Source organism: Aotus nancymaae, unplaced genomic scaffold, assembly GCF_030222135.1.
Source record: "Aotus nancymaae isolate 86718 unplaced genomic scaffold, 86718_ANA_hifiasm-v0.15.2.pri h1tg000036l, whole genome shotgun sequence".
Classification (NCBI taxonomy): Eukaryota; Metazoa; Chordata; class Mammalia; order Primates; family Aotidae; genus Aotus; species Aotus nancymaae.
The window spans coordinates 39,637,993-39,662,150 of record NW_026988450.1 but is presented as its reverse complement, the minus strand read 5'-3'; the positions used below and the strand labels follow the sequence as shown (position 1 = coordinate 39,662,150).

At 37.7% G+C, this 24,158-nt stretch overlaps 1 protein-coding gene across 3 annotated transcripts in view; it reads left to right on the top strand.

The window, feature by feature from the left end:
* Nucleotides 1–24,158, top strand: part of PIP4P2 (phosphatidylinositol-4,5-bisphosphate 4-phosphatase 2) — a 93,049-nt gene that overhangs the window by 8,719 nt on the left and 60,172 nt on the right. The window contains exons 2-3 of one of the 3 annotated variants that reach the window (XM_012465101.2): nucleotides 3,073–3,181; nucleotides 9,328–9,820. In XM_012465101.2, coding sequence (XP_012320524.1) covers nucleotides 9,805–9,820 — 16 coding nt within the window. In that variant the 5' untranslated portion in view covers nucleotides 3,073–3,181; nucleotides 9,328–9,804. Of the gene's footprint in view, nucleotides 1–3,072; nucleotides 3,182–9,327; nucleotides 9,821–22,722; nucleotides 22,910–24,158 lie in introns of those variants that run through there. The other 2 variants (XM_012465100.2, XM_012465099.3) reach the window with 2 other exon arrangements.

Genomic DNA, 24,158 nt, shown 5'->3' with positions numbered 1-24,158 from the left:
TGTCTTTCTACCAAAGGTAAGAAAACACAAGCCAAAAAGACATAGGTTTCAAGAAAAATAGGAGAAAGCATAATTCTCTATGGAAGTGAATAATATTCTACCTAAGAATGCAAAAAAATGTGTATCAAAAAATACAACTTAAGATTCCATTATGAATAAACTCCAAGCCACTGTTTACTAATATCTTTTCAGTTTTAGGAAGGAGGCAGGTTTGTCTTGCATCTCACTGAATCTCTTGTGCTACATATTTCTTGAAATACCATAAGCACTTTATGGTATTTCAAGTGTAGATAAACATGAGGAGTTTTACAAATATAAGAGATAGCAGAAACTCTATCCTCTATCTTTTATCTCTTATAAAACATGAGAACTAATACTCCTCACGTTTATCTATCTTACAAATATAAGAGAGACACAATAGATAAACATGAGGAGTATTACAAATATAAGAGATGGCAGGAACTATTTTATATTAAAAGATATCAAATATGCATACTAAGTGTAATAAATGTAATAGATATTGCATTTTACAAATATAAGAGATATGCAATAGATAAACATGAGGAGTATTATAAATATAAGAGATAGGAACTATTTTAATATTAAGAGATATCAAATATGCACACTGAGTGTAATAAATGCAATAATTGTTTTCTTTCTTACACGATATTTACTTAATCTGGAGGCAAAAATACATGTTGCGTCTCTTTCTGCTTCATCAAAATGTCAACCAAGTAATTAGGATCTCTGAGAGTTACAATAAGAATTACAGCCTCATGTTTAGATTTTTTAAATTTAGATTTTAAATTACTCCTTCTTTCCACTGATACTTAGTGAGGAACTGCTATGATCCAGGTACTGTGATAAACACTGGCCAAATGTTGGAGAGCTAAAAAGGTATATTCCTCTTATAAAGACATTATTTACTTGTAACAGACAAGTAAATAAATGTATTAGTCAATATGTAAGTAAACAAAAAAGTAGACAAGCACACAATATATTAAGTACTAAGTAGGAAAGCAATAGAGTACTGTAACAGAATAATGAGGTATATGCGATGGGGGTGGGAATCTGTTCACGGATGATCCACCTGAGAATGTAACATGTAGGCAGAGATCTTAATGAATTGTGAAGAATCAACCTTTCCGAGTACATAAAGTAGACACTTCCAAGAGAAAAGCATATTCTTGGCTATTTGCTTATTGACATCATCTTGAACAAGGATTAGCAATCTCCTACCTGTACCACAGATGCTATGTGCCACCTCCATGCTAACTTTGCCACCAAAAGATTGAGTGTGATGCATGATTTGAAGCAGATATAGGTAGGTTCCTCATCTTGATAACCGTGGAAAGTAAAATCAGTGACAAATAAAAGCAGATAATCATCTCAGAGTCTGCTAAAGATGATAGTTGCTTGACAGTACATCAGTATCCACCCTAGAAAAAAAACACAGAAGAGGTGGGATTTATCTTCAGTGTCCTCTCACTTCCCCTTCCAAGTCCCTGTGCTGCCTTCTGATGCTCTTTCCCACAAATTGCAGGCAAATAAAGCATGTATATTACTCTCTTTTTACCCAGTTTCTCCTTGTCCTTATATGAAGTAGATTCCAGACCTCACAATTGTATATGCCTATCTTTCTACTCCAATCACTCAAAAAAGGGGGAAGAATTAAAGAATGAACAAGAGAAAAAGAAGGAAGGAAGAGAGGAAAGAAGGGAAAGACGGTTCTGAATATCCCAGTCTGGGGTTGAAAAAAGTCATTTATTAAAATTCTTCAAGACAGAATGAATGACCATAGCTAATACTATACCTTAAGCTTTTCTAGAATCTTTCTATTAAAAAAAATTGATTGTTACTGATGTATTTTAATCTCATAAAATTTCAGGAATTTATTTAAATGAAGAACTTCACAAAGGATAAGAAAAATTATATACTGGGGTGGTAGGTTTCTTGTCCCACCTGTCATTCCATCTTTTCTAGGACAGAGGCAGGAATATTAACTGATCACTTTTAAAAGTTTGATGATGGACAATAAATTTTAAAAAATAAACAACCCTGATAACCTATTCTGTGTTGGGTGTACTTTGGGCCAAATGAAAATGCTATTAGTTGGATTTGTTTGTTCATTTGCTTTCTTTAGAAAATAAATTTAGTGTCACCTTTCCATATGTAGGGTTTTCCCTACAGTCCATTCCAGTTTAAAAAGTTCCCTGCTAGTGCACCAGGGATTGCAATTACAGACACTTCATTGTTTTGTGGCTGCTAAAGCAGTTAGTATCTACTAGAAAATAAACATAGAGCAAAAGGGAAAAAGGAAATATGATTATGGAGGAACCTGAGAATTTGGAAATCTATAAGTGATGAGGTAGAATGAATCATAACGCAGAATTTACTACACAAGGAGGAGCAAGAGCAAATAAGAAATACATAAGGAATTGCTGTTGAAAATCAACGCCATCATTTGTTGTGGTAAAATTACTTACTTTTTGCCCCAACCAGTTACAGTGGTAAGGACAAGATGCTGGCTAATATAATTTTCTTGGTAAGACTGTTATTGTTTATATAGAAATTGATGTAACACCCTTGATTCATTGTGTTAAAAAAAAAAACAGATTTTAACTTAAAGCACACATTTATTAAGAGAAAATTTTTTTAAAAATTGGCATCATGATTCTCCTATTGTAGAAAAATAAAATAAAATCTCAGGACCACAATTCACTATGCCAACAGGAAAAAATTAAGGTGAACATTGAATCATGCAAGAAACTGCCTTGCTTTTGTTCCTAAGCTAATAGCTACAGATAAAAGATCAGGTATCTCCATAGTTATATACTCTATGTTCACATTATGTAATGTGCCAATTTATTGACAGTGAGAAGAATACATAATTGACTATCCCCCAACCTGCTCCTTTTCTCTTGCAACATGTGGAGTCAGTAATGAGACCATACACATTCTCTTTTCCCTCTACCCTGCTTTCCCCCTTTAAGTACTGAAGCCCTCAAAATCATCTTTCTAAAAATGTGTGAACCATAGATTGTTCCTGTGGATTTGTGTTTCTTTCTCCAGGCACATCCTTAACCGCGACAAAATAAAATTCTAAATTGATTGAGACCTGTCTCAGATGCGTTTTGGTTTACACTATCAAGGTTTGGAAGCGTTAAGACATGTCATTAAGGTATTTTATTTCTTTCTAGCATTTTGATTATAGTGAAATTAGGTAATTAGTGGTGCCTGTTTTGAGTAATATTGTAAGCAGAATTAAGAATGGAAAGCACTGGGAAATGGAAAACAAAAACACATCAAAGATTTCCACCTTTACTTTCTTAGTTTTTTTAAAGAAAAATGTATTTTCTAAACACAAGCTACAAATTACAATATTTAATTTGCTTTTTCAGCACAAGTTATAAATTACCAAATAGAAAATAAACAGTGAAAAGATTATATCATTTTTAACAGTGTTAAAGTTTTAGTTATACTCATTTGACTGGTTAGTACTGTTTTTATTTACTTATTCTTCAGACACACTGTTTTATCCTTATATAGAAGTTACTTTAATTTTTTATTATTTAAGTTATCCTTAAAATACTACATGAAACGATTGTACCAGATATAATTTACTTAAATATTTATTCTTAAAATAACATTATTTTTAAATAAAATACATATGTGAATTTAACTCCAGTCCCCAAATGTGACCACTGCTAATAAATCCACTTATTATAAATAATACAACAGAAACAGCAGCAGCTTGATCCTTACCAGCTGTATTAGTTTCCTCAGCCTGCAGTAACAAAGTATCAAAATCTGGGTGGCTTAAAACAATAGAAATTATTTTCTAATTCTGAAGGTTAAAGTTTGAAGTTAAGGTGTCAAAGCCATGCTCCCTCTGAATACATCAGTTCTCTTAGATTTATTATTTCCTTTCCTTTGCTAACTTAAGGTTTTATTTGCTCTTTTATTTCTTGTTTTTTAAAGTGGAAACTGAGGCTGTTGACTTGAAATTTTTCTTTCTAATATAGACAGTTTCATGGGATAATTTTTTCTTTGTGGATTTCTTTAGAGCATTCCACAAATTTGATATGTTTTCATTTTCTTTCAATTCAAAGTACTTTCCAATTTCTCTTTTGATTTCTTCATTGATGCATGAGTCATTTAGCATGAGGCATTTTTAGAAAACTTTATATTTTGATTTATTTTAGGTTCACTTAAAATTCGTCAAAAAAATATACAGAGTTTCTTTATAACCTTCAACCAGCTATGCTGCCATAAAAATGAATAAAATTATGTCCTATGCAACAACATGGATGCAGCTGAAGGCCATTTTCCTTAGTGAATTAACACAGAAACAGAAAATCAAATACCCATGTTCTCACTTACAAATGTGATCTAAATAATAGATACACTTGGACATAAAGATGGAAACAATTGACCTGGGGGACTCCAAAAAGGGGGAAGAAGTGGGCAAGTGATTAAAAAAAAAAACTGCCTATTAAGTACTATGTTCACTATTTGAGTGATGGGTTCATTAGAAGCCCAAACCTCAGCATTACACAGTATATGCATCTAACAAACCTGGACATGTACCCCCTGAATTGAAAATTAAAACATACACACACACACACATGAAATTGCCCCAATACAATATCATTAGCTATAGACTATTTGGATTTCACCAGTTTTACAAGCATTCTTTTTGTGTGCTCTATAAATTTTACTGCATGTATAGATTTGTGTAACCACCCCAAAATCAGGGCACAGAACTGTTTCATCACCTTAAAGAAACTCCCTTGTACTGTCTCTTTATGGCCATACCCTCATCAGAACCCCAAGTTCTTCCAACCTTCTTGCCATCCTTAAACGTATTTCCTCATCTATGCAGTTGTTCTGGCTTTTAAAAATGCTCTTTTACAGTTCGAATATTTTGTTAGGAAGAGTCTTAGCTAGTATATTGTTTTATGTTAATTTTTGTATACTTTTTGCTTTGTAGATAATGAAAGGGATGTTTTTCTATTCTATTTTCTGTCTTGTTACTGCTGGTTCACACAAAATTACTGGCCTTTCTAGCTCGTTTTTTTTTTTTTTTTTTTTGATTGCTGTTTCTTCAACTCTTGTTTCTTTCTTTCTCAGTCTTATCTCTTTGTCTGACGGAAAAAAATATGTTTTTCCTTTACTCATGAAGAATAGTTTTCTGACTTCTGTTTCCCCACCTTCTAGTATCAGTCCCAGAAAGCCTCACCCACCATTAGTGGGCTGATCAAAGTAGTTTCCCAAAACCAGTTTCTGACAGAAATTCTATATTCCTAAAAAATTTTTAAAAGGTAGTTTTGCCCAGAAAAACTGCATCAGAAAATTTACAATTATTTGATCAGGGAGCTTAATAAAGGAAAATGTAAAACATTACTATCAAGTTAAAAGGTTATTTTAAGGCAGCAATAACTAAAATTTTAAAGTTTACCCTTGACAACTAGTATAGTAGTGCAGGAAATTATTAGAACAGTGACTACTTCCTTTTCAAATTTTAAAACCAAAAGTAAAATTCTTTACTACCAATATACAACATATCTATAATTAACCCTAGAGAAGAAAAAATATTAATTGTGTTAGATCTACTCCAATTATGAGTTATTTTTTAAAGTTGTGTCTGCAGTGAAGATAAGAATCTTACTATGTTAATGGCCCATATGGAGAGACTGGAATAAATGATTCAAATAACAGGTGAAAGTCTTTGAGAGAATAGAACAAAGAGATGGGAGGCAGCTAAGATAAATGACCAGCTACAAATATCCTTGGTGGGAGGGTGAGGAGAAGGAGAAATAGTGTAGAACTGAGAAAATAATAAAAGTGAACAGCCTAATTTTCAGATTCCAGAGCGCAGCATGCTAATAGAATTGAACAAGATAGATTGTTGCAGACAATGACTAAAAATAATTAGATTAAAGGATTGTCATAGCTATCACCATCTTTGTATGGTTTCATACTTTTCAACATAAGCAATCTCTAAATGAGAGGGAGTAATATTTTAGAAGAAAGGATTTGGGACCAGATATTTTGGGTTAGGATTCCAATTCCAATACTTATGGCTAGTAATATAATGAGTGCTTCAGTGTCTATCTCAGTAAAATGTATATAGTAGTAGTGTCTGTTTCAAGGATTGCTTTGAGGATAAATTGGGATGATTCACAAAATGTAGTAAGCCTTCATTAGAATGTGTTAGCTAGTGTTATTATCAAAGATAACTCAATGTATTGTCAGAAACTTTTTCAATTGAGATGTAAATGAGATACGACTATCCTTGGCTTCCCCAAATGGCTCAGCTTTGCATCTCTCCCATCTGCCCGGGGCAAAACTATAAATGCGTGTAAAAAATAATTAAGACAGAAATAGAATTTTTTAAAAACAAGACAAAAAAATGTACCCACCAGGGCTATGGTCAGGGTATCATCTAACCTCTGCTTAGGAATTCTGAGCTTATCAACCTGTGTCCTCTAAGCCAAGCTTTCCTCCATATTTTCCCAGTTTACATATGTCTGGGTGTCTGCCACACCCACCCCCAGCTCTGATTTCTGCTGGTAACACTGCTGCTCTTCCTTGAATTTAAACCTATTTCACTAATACCCAACAATCTGCAGAGCCCATACTAACTCTTTCTCCACAGGGGTTAGAACTGGGCCTCTAATTATTGGCTTCTAATTCCTCATCAGCTAGATCAGTGCTCTTCTGATCTGAATTTCAGTTCTTCCTAGATAACCGTGCCACTGTAGCTCCACAGCTAGATTAGGTGCCCTTGGGTATGGATTTGATCCAGAACACACTACAGTTTTTCCTGACCATTTGGACAGTGCTAACCAACCCCTGTTACAGCCTGCCCTATACTTAAATACATTGTTTATTCTTGCTTAGTTTTGATACCCCACCTTTCCCTTTCAAACCAATTATTATTTCCTAGGATACCTTTAGCAAAACAGTCTCAATTGTGATATAATTAGATATAAACCTGTGGAGATGTTTAATGAGATAAGAAAATATAGGGTGGGATATCTTATGGCTCAATAGTATTATCTGTCCTACTTATTCATTGCAAAGGTTTACTCTGAAGTAAGAATTTATATACAAAGCATCCTTTACCTTATAAATTGTATGCGCATACATATGATATTTTATTTCTGGTTCTCCCTTCCTCTGCCTTTCTAGTCATGTCTTTGTTTCCCTGGTATGATTATCTTATTATATTCTTCTCCCTCACTTTCTTATTAATCTTTTCCCCTCATCCCCTATATTCCTTAAATTTTACTTTTGTCATCCAATAGGTTCGTATTTCTCTATGGAAGGTCAGCTCTTCTCTGAGTCCAGCTTTCATACTAGCTCTCATCCTTTCCCTGGTGCTCATGATAGGACTGAACAATCAAGCCTTAAGACATAATAGGTGTATTCATACAGTGGAATAAGTACAAATCTAAAAAGAATGTAATTAATATTTATATGTTGATACGGAAAGATCTCCAAAGTAGATTATCAGGTAAAAACAAGATGCAGGAAAATATATGCAGAATTATTCAATTTATGGTAATAAAAAGAATACACAAGCAACATTATTACATTTGTTTTGAAAAGTGCAACAGTAAACTAATTGACATATTTTTAGAGCTTTTCAAAAGACTCTAACTCTTTGATTCAGTCATAAAAATCACTTATTGATTGCTCAAAGCACTATCTTAGGTGTGGGAATATGAAGATGAATAAAGCATGACTTCTAATCTTGAGACTAAACTGTAGGGAACCAGCCCCCACATAGCACCTGTGGGTAACCCAAGTTCGGTGGCAACAAAGGAATGAGAAAAAGACAGATTAAGAATGCATATAGTGGGACCAGGGGGCCAGTGCATAAAGGAGGGTGCAAAGGGCCTGAGCTCTGTTCTTCCACAGTATTTATTGGTAACAATCAAAACAGCACAATAGCTGCTAGAAAAAACAAACAACAACTAGTGGTTGAATCTGAAACTCCCTAATATTATTATAATAAAAGAATTTCCAATATTAAAAAATTTTATATTATTTTTCTGACTGATTCTGTATTGATTTATGTTTCAGATTATCTGGTTAATTAGAAATAGGAGAAAACAAAATGGTAGAAATATTTGTTTAGAGCTTTAGATACTGTATTTCAATGTTTTAAATGGAAATTTGTAGTATTCTCTTTAAGAGATATTTTCAATTATAAGGAACAAAAAGTAAGCCACATATAAGTTCAACTTTCTTGTCTCAGCCCAACTAAAAGTTATTGCTCATCATTACTGAGTTGAAGTTATCTGTATTTCTATCTAGGGGACATTTTTTGTGAAATAAAGTTCTCATTTTTGTTTTTATATATTTTACTTTCATCATCATTATTATTATTTTGATACAGGCTCTTGCTCTTGCTCTGTCACCAGCCAGCAGTACAGTGGCATGATCACAGCTCAATATAAACTCAAACTCCTGGGCTCAAGTGAGTCTCCCACCTCAGCCTCCCAAGAGGCTGGGACCACAGGTGTGTGCCACTACACCCAGCTTTTTTTTTTTTTTTTTTTTTTTTGAGAGAGAGTCTCGCTCTGTCACCCAGACTAGAGTGCAGTGGCACAATCTTGATTCACTGCAACTTCTGCCTCCTGGGTTCACTCAGCTTCCCAAGGAGCTGGGATTACAGGTGCCTGCCACCACACCTGGCTAATTTTTCTATTTTTTTAGCAGCGACAGGGTGTCACCATGTTTGCCAGGCTGGTCTCAAACTCCTGACCTCAAGTGATCTGCCCACCCCGGCCTCCCAAAGTGCCGAGATTGCTGGCATGAGCCATTTCACTAGGCTTAATTTTAAGTTTTTTGTAAAGAAGGGTCTTCTATATTGTGTGGGCTGGTCTTAACCTCTGGCTTCAAGTGGTCCTCCCACCTTAGCCTCCCAAAGTGCTGGAATTACAGGCATGAGCCCTCATGCCTGCCCTATATTTTACTTTCTTCTGGATTTTTTAAAGCTTTATATTAACCAACTCATGTTAATTAAGAAAAAAATTAAGAAGAGTTGAGATTTTTATCTGAGAAAATGTATGCACAGAATGGTTCATGGCTAGACTAAATTTAAGAGTCATAGAAAAACCATGGAAGGGGCTTGCCTTTGTGTTATGGAGAAATCCTTCTGTGGTAAGTAGAATAAAGGTCTACCAAAGTTGTCCACATACTAAATCCTGGAACCTGTGAATATGCTACCTTTCATAGTGTCTTAGTTCATTTGTGCTGCTATAACAAAATACCTGTGACTGCGTTATTTACAAACAAATTTACTTCTCACAGTTTTGGATGCTGTAAACTCCAAGATCAAGGTGCCAACCAAATCGGTGACCAGTGAGGGCCATTCTCTTCTTGCAAGATGGCATCCTGTTGTAGTGTCCTCTGAAGGGAACGGATGCTGTGCCCTCATGTGGCAGATGGAACAGAAGAGCAAAAAAGGGATAAACCCACTCCCTCTAACCCTTTTATAAGGGCCCTTATCCTCATGTGGACTTTGCCCTCATGACTGAATCACCTCTGAAATACCATCACATCGGTGATTAAGTTTCAGCATATGAACTTTGGGGGACACATTCAAATCATAGTATGTATCAAAAGGGAGTTTGCAGATGTGATTAAGTTAAAGATATTGAGATGAAAAGTTTTCTTGGATTTTTCTGTATAAATAATCACAAGGGGCCTTATAAGTGAAATGAGAAAACAGGAGAGTCAAAGTCAGATATTTGAAGATGCTTCATTGTTGGCTTTGAAGATGGAGGAATGAGTCGGCCAGGAGGTAAGGAATGCTGGTGGTCTCTTGAAGCCAGAAAAAGTAAGAAAATGGATTCCCTACTAGATCTCCCACAAAGGAATGCAGCATTGCTGATAGCTTGATTTTAACCCAGTGACCAAGGTTAACCATTTTGGACTTCTGACCTTCAGAACTATAAGACAAATTTGCATTGTTTTACACCACTAAGTTTGTGAGTAATTTGTTATAGTAGCAATAGAGAACTACTACATCTTCCTAATGGTATGATATATATATATAAAATTGGTAAATTAAAATTCCCTCCCATTATGCAGGTCAGTGTTAGAGACAACTGAGTGGGATCACTTTAGCTAGTCTGACTAGTCAGTGTTGACTAATGTGGCTAGGGTGATTGGTAAGATCAGTGAAAATATGTGACAAGTGAGGCTAGTGACAAGCTGTCCAGGCAAACAAGACAGTATCCCTCAGACAGACTGAGTGACGTGAGGCATATCAAGTGTCAGATGAACAAAAAGGGAGAGCAGCCTTCGGCATGAATGTTCACTAAGTGTGAGAGGAACCAAGTGGGACACAACACCCCACCCACTCTTTCACTAAAAGTGAAAGAACAATGAGTAAAAAGGCACACATCTAGATGCCATTTAATTTAAGAGTATCGTGTATTCTGGGCTTAACATGAAGCAAGAGAGAATGAGGACAGGAATTCTATCAGCAAAAGAAGACAGTTTGAGATTTCATGGGCTGTAAATCACAGAGAATATAAAGAAATATATACAGAGACAGCATGTAGATAGTAAGAATGTTTTAAACACCGAAAAAACTGAAAGAGAAACTATAGGAAAAACTATTTGCCTTATTTATTCAGTTTACAACTTTCAAAATTGTCTGAGACTGCAGGTATTGGGCACTTTATGCAGGCTGTTGCAACAGGGAGAATATCCAGAGTATTTTCTGGAAAATAGGAAACAGAGGCTTTTTATGACAAATTCACAGTGTTGTCAGTTTGTTGGCTTGGCTCAGGCAAGTATTGCAATCATTTTGTGTGAGCGAGATCATGAGAGTGAGAGCGAGAGTGATTTGACCTGTTTGACTCCATTACGTTCTGTTCTTGGAATTGTTAGCTCAAAGAAGGAAGTTAGAGGAGTGGTTCAGTCTCTCAGTACCAGGAAAGGTAGATCAGTGTCCAGTCAAAGAAGAACATTTTAAATTTCTCCATACAGCAAAAGGTCCATATATTTAATTTATGAAGATAAGGAAATTCTTATAATTGTTTCAATATATTTCTTTAATAGTTAGGAAACGCACCTGCTGCTGTAATTGATAAACCCTGATATCTCAGTGGCTTAACACAATAAAGTATATTTCTTACAACACTTCAAAACCAGCGTTTTTGGTGGGTAACTCTCCTACAAGTAGTGATTTAGTTTGCCAAGATCCTCCCTTCTTGTGCCATTTTCAACATGTGACTCCCATGGGCTCCTTTAGGGTTCTTTTCTTTCCACTTAGCTTTCAGTAGAAAAGAGTATGGAGGATCATACAAAGGAGGTTTTCATAGCCTACATGGTCTACAACTAGTCTGTATCACTTCTACTGACCTTCAACTAGCCAAAATTTGGACATATGACTACCTCTAAGTGCAAGAATGGCTGAGAAATGTAGTTTATCTGAGTTTCCAGGAGGAAAAGAGAATGGATTTAATAAATAAGTAAAATTTTAAAAAGAATTATAATTAAAAATATTAAATGATAAAAGGATGAACTCCCTAGTGGAAAAAAAACGGCCAATACCATTGACCAATAAAAATATTAAATATTCAGAATCATTAAGGATTAAAACTAAGACACAAAAACATATTTCCCTATTAAACAGTCAATATGGCCGGGCGCGGTGGCTCACGCCTGCAATCCCAGCGCTTTGGGAGGCCGAGGTGGGCGGATCACGAGGTCAAAGGTCGAGACCATCCTGGCCAACACAGTGAAACCCCGTCTCTACTAAAAATACAAAAATATTAGCCGGGCATGGTGGCACGCGCCTGTGGTCCCAGCTACTCAGGAGGCTGAGGTGGAAGAATCGCTTGAACCCAGGAGGCGGAGGTTGCACTGAGCCAAGATCGCGCCACTGCACTCCAGCCTGGAGACAGAGCAAGACTCCGTCTCAAAAATAAAAAATAAAAAATAAATAAATAAAAAAAGTCAATACTAAAAACAATGATAATACCATGTTATTTTCCTATGCTGCTGAGAAATAGTCTCAGACACTGTCTCAAAAAAAATAGGTAAAAATGTTTTTTTCAGGTTTCAGAGGACAATTTGAAAATATATACCTGAAAGACTTTTAAATGTGCATCCTCTTTGATCTAGGCTTCCAATTCAAAAAATATTATCAGGAATAAATAATCAGAAACCTATTCAAAGATTGAAATCCTCCTTGATTTCTGTCTTTCATATTCTACATCAACTGATGAGCAAATCATGTTAGATCTAGCTTCACAGTATGTCCAGAATCTGATCCCTCTTTCCACCTCCACTCCTTTGTTACCTATAATCCAATTTTCACATAGTAGTCACCATAATCCTTTTAAAACCTATGTCAAAAAAGGTCACTCTTCAAAAGCCTTTGGAGCTCTATAGTTTTCTCATCTCAGAGGAAAAGCCCAACCGGCCCCATGTGATCTACTCCATCAAAGTCCACACCAAACCTCTCTGGTCTAATCTCTTACTTTCTACCCCTTCTCTCCTTGCTCCCTTTCCTTAGGCTACACAGTCTTTGCTGCTGTTCCTACATGAACCAAACATGCTTCCTCTTCAGGGCTTTGCTGTTCACCATCCACATTTCTGCTTCAGTGTCAGTGAAGCTGATCCTATTCCCTCCACGTAAAAAGCAATGTGCTCCCTTCACTCACCTTTCCTATTTCCTTCCACAATATTTATTTCCATCTGATATACATCCTTGTTAAACTGAATTTTACTCATCTTCCTGTGTTACGATGTCAGGAATTTTGTATCCCTTAAAATAGTGCTGGGCACCTAGAAGGTGCTCAGTAAACATTTGCCAAATGAATAGTGAAATATTATAAAAATTCTGAAACACTGAAAAATAGCAGACTGGTTAAATAAATTGGGATGATTGACTTAAATGCCATACAGTCAGACAAGATGGAATCAAAAACATAAAATAAGAATGTGATTCTGTATCTCACTGGAGGAAGTGCTGGAAATACCAATTTCCAAATAGATAACAGTTATTTTTCTTACCCAATTGGTTTCTGAAACCATAGGAAAGGGAAGTTTCTCATCCTAAAATTACTTTTACATGTATCAAGTGATTGTATGGTTCTCAAATACTTTTCTCTGTGAAGTGTGTTTGTCCAAGGGCTAAATGGATTTTTTTTAAGTTATCTTATTCTTTGCAGATTGTATTGATCATTGGTCAGCTTCAGCTGCGGTAACATTAATACCACAGATATAGTTTAAAGAACAGAAGTTAATTTTCTCACAGTCTGGAGCCCAAGATCTATGTCCAGCAGGTTTTGGTTTCTGGTGAGACTTTTCTTCCTGACTTGCTGGTAGCCTTTCCATGATGCATGCTTGTGGAGACAGTAAGTGAGTGAACAAGCTAATGTCTCTTCTTATAAGAACATTCAGTCTATCAGATTAGGGCCCCATTCTTATGACCTCATTAACCTTAATTACCTCCTAAATGTCCCATCTCCAAATATAGTCACATTGGAGATTAGGCTTTAAGGTGTGAATGGTGAGGGGAGGGGCGCCAGTCTCAGGTATATTTACTCTGTTTATTAAAAAAGCAAAGAGTCACTAAACCTATTTTGCATCACCTCAACTAATATTGTTTTTCCTAGGCTTTCTTCTTAAGATTAATCCAAAGATCCTGAGAATATACTGAGTTAAACTGATAACCTTTTGGAATACTAGTCTAGATGAGATCATTAATTTGGAAACACTAACAAAGCAATTAAGTGATAAGAATAATACATCAAAGCCAAATTTTATTAGAAGGAAAAATGCAGTGTTCAAAAAGTTAAATAAATGTTTAATGAAGAACAAGATTACTTTTTAAAAACTGTTTTATCCCTAAGGAACACACGCACCCAGATATTTTTCAGAGAAACTTGATCCTTCAAGGCAGCAATGATAATGCTTAATTAGGCTGGGTGCGGTGGCACACGCCTGGAATCCCAGCACTTTGGGAGGCTGAGGCAGGTGGGTCACAAGGTCAAGAGATGGAGATCATCCTGGCCAACATGGTGAAACCCCATCTCTACTAAAAATACAAAAATTAGCTGGGCATGGTGGTGCACACCTATAGTCCTAGCTACTCAGGAGGCTGAGACAGGAGAATCGCTTGAACCCAGGAGGCGGAGGTTGCAGTGAGCCAAGATCCTGCCACTGCACTCCAGCACTTGAGCCTGGTGACAGAGCAAGACTCCGTTAAGAAAGATAAAGATAATGCTTAATTACACACCAATCTAGCTGTGTAGGGTCTGGAAACATCAAAAAGTATTTTTGCCCGAAATAATTTGTTACAATGGTGGTAAGTGGTCAGATTTTCAGTATATGTTGGTAATCTTCCCAACTTCTTCTTACAATTGTGTTTGCCTCCATTATAGGAAGGAATGGTTTGTCTCAATATTGTCCCATCTTGTAACCCCAGGATTTAGTACCAAATACTTATATTTATTAGTTAAAAATGTTTAAATCAAGGGGAACATGAATTCATGGTAACACTCATCTCTTTCTCTCTCTCTCTGTAGGTTATTAAATAAGCTGAACTTATAGAAGAATAAATCAGAAATGTTTATAGTTTTCTTGAAATACTGCCACTAACAAGGCCATTTTAAATTCCCCTTGCCTCCTGTAGCAGATATTTTACCACATTATCACATCTTGGGAAAATTCTATAACTTCCCAAGTCCATTTCAGAGATTAAAAACCCACTTTGTCAGCCAGGCGAAGTGGCTCACACCTGTAATCCCAGCAATTTGGGAGCCTAAGGCAGATGGATCGCTTAGGAGTTCCAGACCAGCCTGGGCAACATGGTGAGACCCCCATCTCTACTAAAAATACAAAAATAATTATCCAGATGTGGTGGTGCACTGCCTGTAGTCCCAGCTATTTAGGAGCCTGAAGTATGAGTATCACTTGAACCCAGGGATGGGGTGGGGGAGGTTGCAGTGAGCTGAGATCATGCCACTGCACTCCAACCTGGGTGACAGAGACCCTGCCTAAAACAAAAACAGAAACACTTTGTCTAAAAATCAAATTTCCTATGCAAATTGAAGATTTTCTCTTTGTGGCTAACTTCTAGCATTGTGGCTTGAGGGACCTAACATAGGGAAGGAGGATATGGTCTTCTTTTTATTTCTTTCCCATTACCTACCTTGGGGACAAAATAGTTTGCCTCTGCTTCTCAGCTTCTTCTTCCCTCTTGGATATTCTAGCTTCTCCAGTGAGCGGACACAAGGAAGAATCAGAAAGATTCATTGGACCATTATTGAAGTCTTCTTTCCCGTGTTTGACACTAATTGTTGGGCCAATAATGACTGTCCATTGACAATGCTCTCTCAATGGCAGGCACTCAAATACTGGATTTCTAGAGGAGATACAAATATGAGTCCTTTCAAAGCCTTCCCAATCCACACCATCCTGCTTCACCTCATCTAACCCTCCAAGGCCCTTGCATTTACTAATATATTCCATGAACTCTTGTCGCTGGTTATTTCACCCACGAGTTAGCTTTTTGTGTTGGTGTCAGCATGATGGCATAAGTGCAGGTATTTCTTGTGGTGCTCACTTTGCCTACCGGAAACTTATATGCTCTCATCAAAGCAGAAGTGATAGCTGAGCTGCACCACAGGCCTCTCTGTGTGCCCTGCCATCATTCTTAAATTGTTTTTCTCCTGTTCACATAGACTTTGAGAAGACTGACTAGCCTATGACCTAATCTGATGTACAACTAGAAAATGAGGTGCTGATTTTCCTTTTTTGCAGATATCCCCAGACTGCCAGTGACTCCCTTAGAGTCTATCTCACTTGGCTTTTTGGGGAGGGGTAGGGGCAAGCCATAGCAGTACCTCCTAAGCCAAAAATCATGACCCCAATAATTCCCATTTTCCTCTTTCCTATTCTTCTGTTTATATGGATTTGGGTAATTGTGGTTAGTGAGGGGTCAGTTCTGCTTATTTAGTATATGGGGGCTCCATCCTCATTTTTGGACCCTAGCTATGTTTTGTATAACAGGGAAAGTTTCATACAACTTCAAGTTACATGTCCTCCGTTGAACTTTGCATTTCACTCTTTTGCATTCCACTCTTAAGAGTTTTTATCTTATTTTACTCTTATTAGCATCCTGTGAGATGCAGGACAGCTACTTCAATTTTGCTGATGAAACTGAGACAATAGAGGCAACCTAGAACTAATTAATTGGAAAAAAAAAAACAACCTTTACTGAGCACCAGATATGTATGTGGTGCTATGATAGATGCTACAAAGAAATAAGTAGTTTTTGCCTATGTGTATATGTCAAACAGATTAAAAACTATTTTAAAATAATGTTATCATGTTAAAAAAAAAAAGGTCATGCAAATATAGTAGAGGAAAACATAATTTCAACCTGGCATTTGAATGGAGATTTAAAGGATTGGCAAGAACACAAAAGACTGGAACTCTGGACCACAAAATCCAAAGGTTTGAAATTTGAAGATTTTTTGCAACAGCACCAACAAAATGCCCATGATGCCTCTTCTGAAGAACTGCCCAGCTGAGAGGAAACCATGTGGTCTTCTTTTCCCTGAAGTGTCTGGAAATAATACAGGAAAACAGGATGTCTTCTAGTTCTATTCCACACCTGTATCTTAGCCTTCACCAGGCTCCTCTACTGCTGCTCTGGGCTGCTGAGTGGCTCTAGCCCTTTGTCTGTCTCCCTGGACTCTTCTGTGACTGCAGTTAAGCCTTCAACCTTCCATTATTTCTGCAAAATGTTGTGCCCTTTTAAATTCCTGAATATGGCCTTATTCTCTCAGGATTATTACTGTGTCTGCTGGAAAATATACTTCTCATATTGACTTTAGAATTTCATATTAAACTTATTTCCAAAAGCATGGCATTCCATGGAGACCTCTCCTCCATTATTCTCTGTTTTTCTTAAATGACATGTTCATAGCTGGGATAGATCACTGTATGAGGTCCCCAATGAATCACACCTTTCTGCATCCGTGCCCCTTTGCAAGTGACATAGCCACACCTTCCATCAAGAGACTGAATTTATCCCCCTGCCTGCTTCAATATATGCTGCCCATGTGAATTTTTCTGACCATTAGAATGTGGCTGCAGTTAGGTGCATTCCAAAACCTTGGACTTATGAGGCCTTGCAGCCACTGCCTTTGGCCTCCAAGAACCCTGTCCTGAGACTATCATGCAATAAAGAAACATAGGATGAAATTGCATTTGGAAAGAGAGGTTCAGCCAACCAGATTTCTTGACTGAGCTCAGGCCCCAGCTGATCCACCAGCTGAATGCATTGGCCTAAGTGGGTGCAGGTGAGACTTGGCAGAAAACTACCTAGTTAGCCATAATGATTATCAAAAATAATACAGTACATTGACAATCCACTAAGTTTCAGGATGGTGGATTCTTACAAAGCAATAGATAAATAAAGCAGAACATGGTACTAAAAGTACAAAGCAACAGATAAATCCAATAGAAGTTGGCACTGAAGGTACAAAGCTATAGATAAATGTAGCAAATTGATACTGCTCTAACAAAATGCCAAGTATATGGCATTGTCTTCAGGGCCAAGCACAGAACAATACAGAAATGGATGGAGAGGAGACAGTGAAACTAGAAGAGTAGGGAGGAAATTGCTATTGGAGACTAGAAAACAATTAACTGTTGCCTGCAGTTACCTGGAAAATAGAAAATGTGCCTAATGAACTTGTTAAATTTCACTAATTTCCATATGGAATATTAAAAGTGACAACTAGCTTCTTTGAGCTGTGTGAAATAAGGTATTGTAAGAGAAAGTTTGCATTTTTTGTTGATGCCATAAAAATTACCACAAATTTAGCAGCTTAATACAAATTTATTATTTCATAGTTCTGTAAGTCAGAAGTTTATCATGGCTTAAAGGCTAAAATCAAGGTGTCATCAGGGCTATGTCCCTTTCCAGAAGTTCTAGGGGAAGATCTATTTCTTTGCTCATTTGGGTTGTTTGCAGAATCCAGTTCTTCGTGGTTTAGGACTAACATTCATATGTCCTTGCTGCTGTCAGCTAAAAGTCTTTCCCACCTTCTTGAGGACACCCATACTCTTTGATTCCTTCCTCCAACCTCAAAGACAGCAATGGTAGGCTGAGTCCTCTTCTCACTTTAAATCTCTCCTGTGAATATCTCTGACTACAGCTGAGAAAGGTTCTCAGCTTTTAAAGACTCATAATTAGGTTTGGCTCACATGGATCATCCAGGATAATCTTCCCATCTGAAGTTCTGCACCCTGTAATCATATCTGCAACATCCCTTTTGCTAAGTAAGGTAAAATATTCACTGGTTCTGGGGATTAGAGCATGGACATCTTTGGGGAGGCATTATTTTGCCAACCACAGAGATGAACTAAGTAGGAACTTTCAGTTTGCAATTGAATTTAGAGGAAATATAGGGGGCTCAAGACAGTCTCATCTAGCAAAAGATTCTCAGTGTAAGAAATAGCCTCAGAAGAAAGTTCAAATCATGGATATGGCTGTAAAACCCATTCTGAAGACCTCTGGGAGACTCGAGCAGTGACCTGGAGACTTCCTTAAATAGACAAACGAGCTTCTAAGAATTCGAAGGACCTCAAATGTGGCCTGAACATAGAGAAATACCTGTCTCAAAAAAAAAAAAAAATTTATGTTTGTGGCTTTGGGAGCATGAGGTAAACCCCATTCAACTTCACAGGAAAAGCCCACACATTTCTAAGGAAGTTGTGTCAATTTGGATTAAAAGGGACAGAGGCAGTTCAAAATGAAAAGAGGTCTCTGGGCTCCCAACTGACTTTGTGTAGAGGCTGGCTGAGAAAGCTGTGCAGCTGCAAACAGGAGTCATTTCTTATGAAAAAGACCAGACTCAGCGGGAAAGGCCAAGAGCTAAGGATAGGAATAGATGAGGAAAAGGAGTAGCAACAGAAGACTGTGCCCCAATAAAGAAGCATTCCCTGCCTCTGGGGTCAAAACAACTTGTGACATGTGCCCAGATGGATTTCAGAATTCTGTCATCCCGTGTATTCTATGTACCTTCTATTCAGAATGCACCCTCCTCTTCTTCTGTTAGTTGTTATCCTGTTCCTGTTCCTCTGTTACATGTTGGGGGTTGGGATGGCTGGGAGAGAAGAAGGGCACATGCTTTGTCCTTTTAGTTCACAGGTCTCTGGATCAACAGATGCTGTACCCAAGGAGCTAGACCTGTGGAATCATCCCCCAGGAACTTTGACTGGACCTGGATCGGATTTAGGTGAAAGATACATAAAGTTGACTTTAATGACTAAATTAGACTTTGGGGTGTTGGGAGTAGATAAGTGTAGTTTGCCTGCGGGGAATGCAAACCACAGTGACCAGTGGGCAGACTGTCTAATATCCAATGGATCATGCCTTCCTGTGTTCCACACCCCTTTGCAATGTGACATTGCTAACTCTTCCCTTGAAGTGATGGAATCTATTCCTCCACCAGCCTTGTGACTTCCTTTGATTATGAAGAGGCCTCTGGGTGCTTGTCCCCCCACCCCCCACCCCCCCACCTCCACCAAGAGAGCAGGAGGCAGGCTAAGAAAGCTATTGATGGTGGGAGAATGTGATAAGAAGTGATATTTGAGAACCAGAGCATAGATCTTAGGGATCCCTTAGCTTTCACCATCATCATCTTAGAATACTGTTCTGAGACTACGACGTATATGAAGAAGGCTGAAATAAAGATTACATGAAGAGAATTTCCCAGTGATCCCAAATGTCCCAGCTGAGCCTAGCCCCCAACAAACCTGCCAGCTGAATGCTGCTGCCTGAAAGTTCAGGCAAGTCTGACAGAATTGCCACCCAATCAACTACAGGATCATAGAAAATAACAACTCATGTTGTTTTAAGCCACTGAGTATTGATATAATTTGTTACTTAGTAGTAGATGACCAAAACAGCAGCTTAAGTGCATTACATCTCACATATTTTCTGTTTATATAGTATTTTTGTTCCAATAGACACATTAGCTCATCTCACAGAGATGGCCAAGTATCATAATCATAATCATAAAAATACCTTGGATTGATGAGTACTATTTAACAACTATTGAGAAACCATAAACCATAGTATTATCTTTAAACTAGAAAGAAGTGGTATTCATCTCATAAAAGCCTTATGCTTTTTGTGGAAGTTGAGATTGCTGCAAATATAATCTCAGTATATAGACTACCTTTTATAATGTAAGAAGAACAACTGCCATGAGCCTCAAATGAGTTCTGAAGTAGAGAAATCATATAATTAAGTAAAGAAAAAAAATCTCTTTATACTGATCATGACTTGGGCAAAAAAGAAGATAGTTGTAAAGGTATAATGGAATAAAAAAATTGATCAGTCAGATGGCAAAACTGTCATCTTCATCAAAAAGCAAAGAAATGTTCTTAATCTTTTTATGCCAAACATTTTGTTTCAGTCTGGGACTGTGTAGATTTGTTCATTCACTCAATTGTTTATTTGACAAATATTGAGTGCTTACTAATGCTCCAAGCATTGTGCTAGATACTGGAGATCTAGTTATAAATAAGATAGACAGGTTTCTGACCTCAGAAAGTCAGTTGGGGCTGGAGTTGTCACAATGAAATGTGACAGGTAACATGATAGAATGCTACAGTAATAATAAGATTTTGTTGATTTTTCTTATAATTTCCTTGAACTCAATAGTCTCCAGGCTGCAGCTATAAAAACACTGCTGTTCATTTTTGTAAATTACAAGCACTTTTGCAGGAATTGCTACATCTTGATCCTGTACTTTCCAGGTTCCTGGAGACCTATAAATGCCCTTATATCATATGGGGATCCTTATAAGGTATTGTATCCTGATGCTACTGACCCACAAAAGATGCTGCGTGAGTGAAAACGTCATTATTTAATTTTCTCTTAGGATTTCCAGCTGGTGCCTAAATGGATTTTTCTGGAAGAGTGTATCTTCAGAAAGCAGAGTGAGAATCCTTTCTAATGTAATTCGAGATGTAGTTTCATATGTCTAACCTCTGCTTTTCCTCATGCTCACTGAAATCTACAGCTAGCCTCATTTTCCATTTGTTTTTGACTCAGGCATCTTGAGGACTGAGATCATGTCCTAGTTATCTTTTAGACTTAGTAAGTGAGTAATAAATGTTTCTTTCGAGTGACTCAAAAAATTATTGCAGGAAAATTATCATACTAGATCATGACTATTTTTCTATCGCATTTTTATTTGGGCATGTTCAAAACTTTAATTTGTTTTCATATTCTTGTAAACTACTTTAAAATAAGACAAACCACCAAATAAAATAAAATAAAATAAAATATGGCAAGAACTGTGTTTTTAAAGAAAAAAGTTATTCAATGATTCTTGTCAAAGCATGGTAGGGAAGACTGTATTCAGGGTCATAGTGACAGGTATAGGGACCATGGCAGCAGGGTCTTGCCAAGTTGAAGAAGAGATTAGGTTCAACTCTGAATACAACATGGACAAGTGGGAATTTATAGGGCAGTGGATGGAAAATTACCAAGAAAACATGAGGGATAAGGGGGATTCTGACTAAACCAAGGAAACATGATTCTTGCTGAAGACAGAACAGGGTGTTCAGGCCTCATGTGGGGGATGGTGGAGGATGAGGAACCTGATCAGATATCAATATTGAGAATGGGGCTACTTGCTAAATTAAGTTAGAAGGGTTATTTTCTAAAACTGGATTTTAAAAGGAAGTGCAGATGGGCCCAGCAGAAGATTCAGAAATCTTAATTGTTTGACCAAGCAAATAATTTTTGTCAGTGCTTAGGGTTTTCTGTTTGTTTGTTTGAACTTTGTTTTACAAGTAAAAAGCTATTTTAAAACTTTTATCTCAAGAAACTTGTTTTTAGTTGCATGATGTTATTAATAAATCTACTTATTGTATATGTGTCAGGGACAATAGACTACAAAACCAAAACTAAGATGGCAACCTATTTTGTAAAATGAAACTCGTAAAAGCCAACACACAGCACAGTTCCAAAAAGGTACTGTTACCGGAGTTCCAAACCAGTCAGGCCAACATTCCTGTTAAAAAAAATCAATCAGGAAAAGCAGGGAATGCCGACAGACACTTCCGTAAAGATCTACTTTCTCTTAGATAACAGGTGTTGAAAACTGATTTCCTACAAAAAAAGAACTCCTTGAGAAGGAATTGATAACCCCAGGAAGATGCTTTCTTTATGTAACTGCCGCAAAGTTTGACAGCAAAGAGTCAGCCCCTCCTCCTCCCTAGGGGAGATAAACTTGATAATCTGCTTTTGCTCCAGTTTTCCTGTAATCAAGTCACAGGTCTTTCTTCTTCACTAGACCAGTTTTTCCTAGAGAAAAGGACTTGCCCCCTCCATCCCATTTACTCTCGACCCTCTTTCAGTTACTCAGCATCTTCCCTTCCTCCTGTTTCCCAGTTGGTCCTAATTTGTTCCCTCTTTCTCTGGCTAGCTGGGCTCCCTCTCCTCCACTCCCCTTCCTCCAACTCAGCCCTTTCTTTCTTTCTCCCTCTCCTCCTCTCCCCTCCCCCCGCCAAGCCTCCCAGCGCGCTTCCCTTCCCCCGCCTCCCGGTCCCGCACCCTCCCCTCCCCTCCCCTCTCCTCCCCCCGCCTCCTGCCTTGTGACACATCCTGGGCCCTCCCGGAGGCGGCGGCGGCAGCAGCAGCGGCAGCAGAGGCAGCAGCACTAGCTACCACTCTAACGAGGCCGTAACCCCGGCTCAGCCTCCTCAGGCCCCGCCGCTGCCGCAGTAATGGCTGCTGATGGGGTGGACGAACGCTCGCCTCTGCTGTCAGCATCCCACTCCGGAAATATCACTCCCACCGCCCCACCGTACTTGCAAGAAAGCAGCCCCAGAGGTAAGGCCAGCGTAGATCCCTCTACTTTGCAAGGAAACGCCCAGAAGGATAAAGATCTGAAAGCTCTAGCTTGGAGGTGGATGTGTGCCTCTGGCTTGGGCTGAGGAAGGATGCTGACTGTGCCTTCCCAAGCAGAGCCCGCCTGCCTGATAGCTTCTCCGCAGGGCTTTTCTGGTGGTGATGGTGATGGTGGTGATAGTGGTGGTGGTGGTAGTGGTGGTGGTGGTGGTGGTGATGGGGTATGTGAGTGTTTCTTTTTCACCACTTCTTACCCAGGGCTACAGGATGTGACATGAAACTCCCAAGCTGTGCTTAGCTGTTTTCAGAGCAGCCCCTAAGTGAAGCTAGGAGGTGGTGCAAATCTTTCAGAATCATTCACAAATCCTTTTCCGTTGCTGAGAAACCAGGAGTATTGCTCACCTTGGCATCTGTCCTTGAAAGGGCTTTAGCTTAAACAATATGCATCTGCTACCATTCACCCACAGTGCTCTGTTCACTCAGTGAATTGCCATATCTAAAACGAATACAGTTAATCAATATTCCTAATATGTCTGAAATTCCTGCCCTTCCTTTTTACTCCTACTTTTAAGGAGTACGTGTTAGATTTAATTGTGAATGAGAAGGAAGGACTTTACTTCTGATAGGGATGATAGGATATTTTTTATACATATCTGGGTGAGATTGAAATTAACATGTAAAAAGTAACTCACATTAATACTACATATATATTTTTTTTCTCAAGAAGAATAAAAAAAGATGAGATGGCAATGGGATTGGGAGAAATATGGAATTTATCAAACTATTCGACTTATTTTAAAATCGATCTTTGTTCTTAGCCTTTTAGTTGATTACTATAGTAAAGAAATAAGGTGGAGTCAGGAGTTACAAGAAAATGGAAGGCAAGACTTAAAAAAAATCACTTAGGTTAGTGAAAAGATTGGTCAAAATGGCACTTGAAAATGTCCATTAAGTGCATCTCCCTTTTTTTTGGCTGAGTATGAGCAAAGTTTAAAAATGCACGGAAGCAAAAGTTAATGATTTTGTAAATATAAGTAGGTCATGTTTCTTGTAACACAACTTTTTAAGTTCAAGTCTGGAATTAGAGCTGATGTAGAGCAGGTTGAACTTGCTTAGTAATTAAAATTTCTATTTAACATTTTACAATTTCAAAATCAATTATCTAGATCTTAATCCACACTTAATAATAAGCAAAACAAAGGAAAAAGATGTTTAAATGTAAATAATTCAG